Below are 6,465 nucleotides of genomic sequence, written 5' to 3' on the forward strand. Positions count from 1 at the left end.
AGGATGCTAGTTATGATTGAAATGATTAAAACGGATACTATCGTTAGGAATACCACGATATCCATGTCGCAACGCTGATACCATGGTTGATCGGCCAAGTTTGAACGCAGATGGGGGGCACCTTTATGGCGAATCACGTACTCAACCCACCATGCTAGGTATTCCACCATATCGTACGGGGTATCGTTCACGAGCTCTTTCAATGCAATTATTTTTTCTTTGTATCTGAAAACGAGGAAATAAAATTATACCATCTTGTAACATTTTATCAGACAATTTTAACAGTTTTGTCAATCTTGGTTTTATTGATATTAATTATTTATTTAACAATGATCCGGTTAGTTAACAATGTTTACGTTAGGATGAGTAGACAATAGAATGCTTTCAATGATAAAAATATTTTAAAACGTTAATACTGTCTCTTGGAGAAATATTTATAGTTTTTATTATTGTGTAACTTGATCCAAAGTTATCAGATAGGTACTTCTTGATGATTTTTAGGTATATGAAGTTAAATATAGGGGCTTTAAGAATTGATATTATTGAACCGAATAATTATGAAAAACATAGAACGAATTTCTATATGTATTTCAATAAATGCTTCGTGCTTTGCTCGTAGCCTGTAGTTGTGCCTAAGCCCTTAATTATTCAGGTTGCCCACCACTGTTGTAGACTATGAATAAAATGCCGCTTCCTATTGCACGCGGAGTCAACGGAGATGGCAACAATATATGTATATATGTATGCGAGTTTGAATACTCACTCTTTATTAGTTATGATCTCTCGAATGGCAGCTTCCAATTCTTCTCTCGTAATGCTTACGATTTCCATGTATTTTGCAACACCGAGGGCCTCCATTCTGAGCACTTGGTAGTCCTGATCCGCTAATACCGGAAATCCTATCAGTGGTACCGAAAAGTGTACCGCCTCCTCGCTACTTTGTAGTCCTCCTTGATAGATGAACAGTTTAATATTGGGATGCGCTGCGTAACAATGTTCCATAGTTAATAACCAATTGACAATTTCCTTTATTTAAAAAATTGTCGAAATCGAGTTTTTTTATATAAAATGGATACACTAGAAGCCAGAAAAATTGTTTTAGATTTGCAATTGAAATCGCTTCGAGTACAAAGGGTTAAACGATTCAAGCGGAATGAATGCGACCATGCAAATAGTCTGCTTTCAACTTTTCTTCTTAATTAAATATTCTTAACAGAGAAATTAATAGAATCCTGAAAATCAATTCTACGTGAATCGTATTTTTCAAGGAAAGTATAATAGATAAAACATGTGACCGTACCAAGAATGCTCTGCTGAGGGAGCCATTTTCCAATAAAAACATTGTCGGGCTTGTTGTCCATATCTTTTTCGAATTTCCAAACAACTCTATAGGGCAATTTGGCAAATACGTCAAGGAAAACCTGTAGAGTTTCTTTAGGCATGCTCGAACTCATGGCGTTTGTGCCCAGACTGAAGTAAATGAATCCTTCGGTCGCGTTGTCCACGAATTGTTTTAGATCCTAATAACAAATAAAAAAAAATCATGTCGATGAACTTCGCAATGAAATTAACGCAAAGAAACGCTTATTTAAAATATATAGAATATGATAAAAAATTTGAAGATAAAGATAATAGAACACCCATCATCAAAGCCTTCTCAAAAATACAGAAAATTCACTTTGTGGAATTGTATTGATGTACAAATACAAAGTACACTTATAGAATGTACAAAGTGTATTAGCGTAAAGAACAGAGTACATTTATAGAAAGTACAGAGTACAGTTCCAGAAAGTACAAAGTACATTTCTACAAAGAACAAACTCTGTCACCTCCAAAAACCCAGATTACGTATGGACTAATTACATCATAGTAAACATAAACAATGTATCATTGCCCTTATTGACTGTTATAACCACACAAACATCCGCAAGAGATCGACAATGAATCGTTCTCAAAGTTAATGTCTAACAGGAATTGAAAAATTATTATTTTTCGTAGATTTTGTAATACATTCTACCAACCCGAAACATTTAATTAAAAATGAGCGAATTGTATGTGCAACGAATGAATGCTTCGGTATGTATTTTACGCATACATACCAACGGCATAGGAGTCGGGTTCTTCTCGACGTGGACAGATGTGAATGTGATCATATTGGCAAGCTTTGGTCTGGCTGGTGTTATGGCGTCAGCTTGGTTAACAAATATAACACTAGTATTTTTCAATATATCAAGCAATGGCGGCAGAGGTCCGAAATACTGTTCTGCTAATTTCTGCTGGCGTGGGAAGATGTCACGGTAAGTGAGATACAAATATCGGCAGAATTTAAGATAATTTTGTAGTCTCTTCAAAAATGGCTGATGCGTCCCCACTTTCGCCTCCATTTCCCATGTATACTCGTGCGATGGCAATGGCACACCACCGAGCGCGTGTTCATTCAGTGCAAAAATTCCCAGTGATGTCAACCCTAAAAGCATACAAAGGGATGAGTATGTTACGTATCAATAATTAAATTTCTTGTGTAATGTAGAAAATAATAATAATTGTTTGATTCTTGACATTACTTCCAAACATAGTTGAAAGCAGAGTTTGAATTATGAAAGGTGTTAATTTTTTCCATCAGAAGTTACTCAATTATTATGTGACTGATTTAATCTTCTACATGTACATTTAATCGCGTATCTGATATCATCACCTACTCTACGAATTTCTTAAGTAACTCCGTAATATGACATTAAATATTTCCTTGTTAATACTAGTGTTATCAATGGATAGTTGTTTTCACACATTCTTACATTATGCTGTAAAGTTGTATAGTAATACATAATACTACTGCAAGTATTCATGTCCTCGATTTTTCAAAAGATTTAAAATTGGAACACTGGTAAATTATACCACATGACATTCAATTCTCATTTCAATTATAACTAATTTTTTATTTTATTCCCTGTGTTATTATTCTAATAACACAGGAATGTAAAATTATAGATAATGTTCCATTCTAGAAAAACTTGTTTCTGATGTATCACGGTGCAATTAAAGAAATAAACGTTGTATAAACATGCTCCTGATACTTTATGACGAATGACTGGTTGGCTAAGAAAGTTGACATTATTTCGTAATATTAATGACAGGTTCTCGTAACACTAACGTGACTAAAAGATATAGATTAATAAAAGTTGCTGAAACTTATTAATCTAAAGTGTTAAAAATCGGAACATAAATACAATTCTTGCGGTCTACAATCGTTTACATCTCACATTAAGGCCCTACCGATTTCTATGCAATTTTCTGCATGCACAATTTACCGAGACAGACAGGCACAGATAAACAAATTAAAAGACGAGAGTTTTTCATTTTCTTTTGTCATTCCGACTAATAGTAAAATTTTAAAGAAGCGTTCTAGTTATAATCAAGTAGACTGGCCCCTCTATTATCTAAACAAAATTTCGAGTAGTTTGGTTCAATACTAAAAAAGTTATTGCAGTTTGAGTTTAACTACGGAAATAAATGATGTTCTCATAAAAATTTATTAACCATATATCAGCAAAAAATACGCCAATAAGTACGATAAAACTTCTACTGAACTATTTTGGATTATTTTGTTTTCTTTAACTTTTTTTTATAGCATTTTTAGTTTGCATTATATGGACCCTTACGTAGACGAGCCAATTAAGATAAAACTTTTAATTTCTCCTTTAACACTCGGTTTTTAAAGCGCATCAATTTGACGCATTTTCAATTTCGCATAGAAAAATTTGGAAATCGCTTAGATTTTTCTCTTGCTACACATACTTATTATTATCCATTTATCGAGATGTACATTTGTCAAAATTGATTTTCTTCTGCGCTTTTGATTTCGAAATCTTTTACGTGGTATACCTATGTCTACGTCAAATTGACGCAATGTTAAGGTAGTACAGAAACTCCGTTATCTTAATTCTCCAGTGGCTGTTACAAGATTACTTCGTTGTTTACAAAATCACGCGTTGGAAAGTGATAAGCATTGAGAAAATCAATGATACTATATATTTTAGCTATAATCGTAGTGTAAGCATATTTTGAAATTTAAGTTCTTCGAAGTATAGTTGGTATGTGCATCGAAGAAATAAATATCACGTTATTGTAAGTAACTGCAAAAATATTAGTGTCGATTCAAGTTGTAGATTCTTTGACGAATAACCGTTATTCATATAATATGGCCAAACGAGGTAAATATATGTTGAAAAAGAAAATCTGTCCAAGAGATGATAATTCCGGTGAAAGCAGTGACAACGAGAGAAAATAGCTTCGTCAAACAAAAGATGAAATTATGCAATATAGTGAAAATGTGCAAATAGAGGAATCAGTGATATAAAATTCAGCTGATCCCAAAGTGCTACTATCTAGTGCTACTATTTATCATGATACAGATAATATTTTACTCTTCGCTACACGACTTATAAAATACCGTATCATTTTCCTATAGACACTTTAATATCGATACACTTGTATGACAATATTCCTTTAAAAATAAATTACTCATTCTACAAAATGTTTATCTTTTTTAACATGCGTCAAATTGACGTGTACCGTAGAGATAGGTATATAAGAAATCTCCGTAAACCTAGTGTTAAACAACTGCACTCTTTCTCTATACAAAGATTGCAACTTTTCATTTAATGCTTTTACTGCTTAGTGATTTGTTTCCTGTTTTCAAAATACATTGTTTTATACTCCGAAGCTTGAAAATGTATAAATATATGTTGGAGGTATACTCTACACTAAGCTATAAAACCACAAGCTTTCCATGGAAACTTACAAACTTAGAATTTCTTGCAAATCCGACGGGTTGATTCGAAGATCCGTCTAAATCCGTCGCCTAGAGTTAATGTAAAATACGAGCACGCGCGACACATGGTTAAATTCAATTAAACTTGTTCAAAGTTTCGTCAAAATCCGCGCGTATCACCAAGTTTCCTTTACGTATTATCAAAACGAATTTCAAGAAATACCTATCAAGGGCGCGTCGAACCTATGAGCGAAGCCATAGACGGCAGGCATCGCGAGCATTTCCACCATCACAACATCAAACTTCCGGTCGCTGTTAGGCGCGTAGATCGGCTTCATTTCCGTGTGGTTTAGCACGTATTCTCCAAAAATATAGCTCATGTCAAATAGATGCTCCACCACGAAATCGAGCCATTCGATCTTGTTGAATCGAAGCTCCATAAAGTCGACTCCCCTCAAGTCCTTGTACGCTTGGCTGATGTCGATCTGCTGGAACGTTTTCGAGTCCACGTTCGGGATCGGATTCGCTGTGACGAGCACTATTTCGTGGCCCCGTTCGTGCAACTCGAGCCATAGTTTTCGGTATGGTATCTGATGGCTGTAAGATGGCGTCGGAACAATGGCTAAGATACTGGCGGCCTGCGCGTGCAGACCGATGCAGAGCAAGCCGATGACCGAAAGCACAACCGGCGACAGATTGCTCTTCATAAAGCCAAGATTCATCGATGAGTTGCTGCCGCGAGCCGCGGAACTACTAGTCCCTGGATGCAATGTCCCCGTGGAAGACGTAGGTTGATGTTTATAAAGGAGCGGGTTCTTTAATGCAGGTTGTGGATGGGCTGCTGAGTCATGGATGCAGTGTGGGGACTTGATATACTGTGGGTGTAAAAAGTATTCGTACAGCAATCAATATCAACGGAAACATTATAGAACTTTGTTTATTACAAATAAATATTAACAAAAAAGATGTGTATATATTCTTTGAAATCTTCGGAGCAAATGGCATGAAAAAAAATTGTTTATCAATATTCTTTATAAAACTATTAACAAAAAGCTTAAATGTGGACGGAAATATACGCGGAATAAGTATTCGTACACTTCCAACTTTACAATAACGTCTCTTAATTTGTATACATAAACATAACAAAAATCAACTTATTTGTTATTCTAGTATTTAGTTGGATTCCCTTTAGATTGTATAATCGCTGTATGCCTTCGTGACATTGACTGTACTAACTTTCTGGTGATAGTACTAGAAATGTTACTCCATACTAACTTTCTGGTGATAGTACTAGAAATGTTACTCCATTCTTGCAATAGTGCATCTTTTAAATCTTTTTTTGAAGAAATATGGTAATTTCGAATTTTTTCACCGAGATGACTGCATAAGTGCTCTATGACGTTTATGTCTGGAGACTGTGGAGGGATTTTTAACTGATTTGGTACGTTATACAGGATCCATTGCCTTGTATTATAAGCATTATGCTTCGGATCATTGTCTTGTAAAAAGATATAGTTGTCTTGTAGTTGCATTTTATTTGCACTAGCTTGAATATGTGTTTTTCAAATATCGATGTATAATTTATGGTCCATGATACCATCGATAAATATAGGGATCCAACCCCATTCGCACTTATACAGCCCCAAACTGTGACCGATCCTCCGCCATGCTTTACAGTCGCCTGCAAGTTTTCT

The 6,465-nt window shown here is 35.0% G+C and overlaps 1 protein-coding gene across 1 annotated transcript; it reads right to left on the bottom strand.

The window, feature by feature from the left end:
- Positions 1-5: 5 nt before the first annotated feature.
- On the bottom strand, positions 6-5,556 carry LOC144470609 (UDP-glucosyltransferase 2-like; the record flags this gene model as incomplete). The annotated part of the gene is made up of 5 exons (XM_078181962.1): positions 4,995-5,556; positions 2,100-2,467; positions 1,301-1,520; positions 764-983; positions 6-225 (listed from the first exon to the last, which is right to left on the bottom strand). Coding segments are annotated over exons 1-5 (1,527 nt in total), but the record flags the coding sequence as incomplete, so codon positions are not given.
- Between the last annotated feature and the right edge of the window lie 909 nt (positions 5,557-6,465).

Source organism: Augochlora pura, chromosome 5 (genome assembly GCF_028453695.1).
Source record: "Augochlora pura isolate Apur16 chromosome 5, APUR_v2.2.1, whole genome shotgun sequence".
NCBI lineage: Eukaryota > Metazoa > Arthropoda > Insecta > Hymenoptera > Halictidae > Augochlora > Augochlora pura.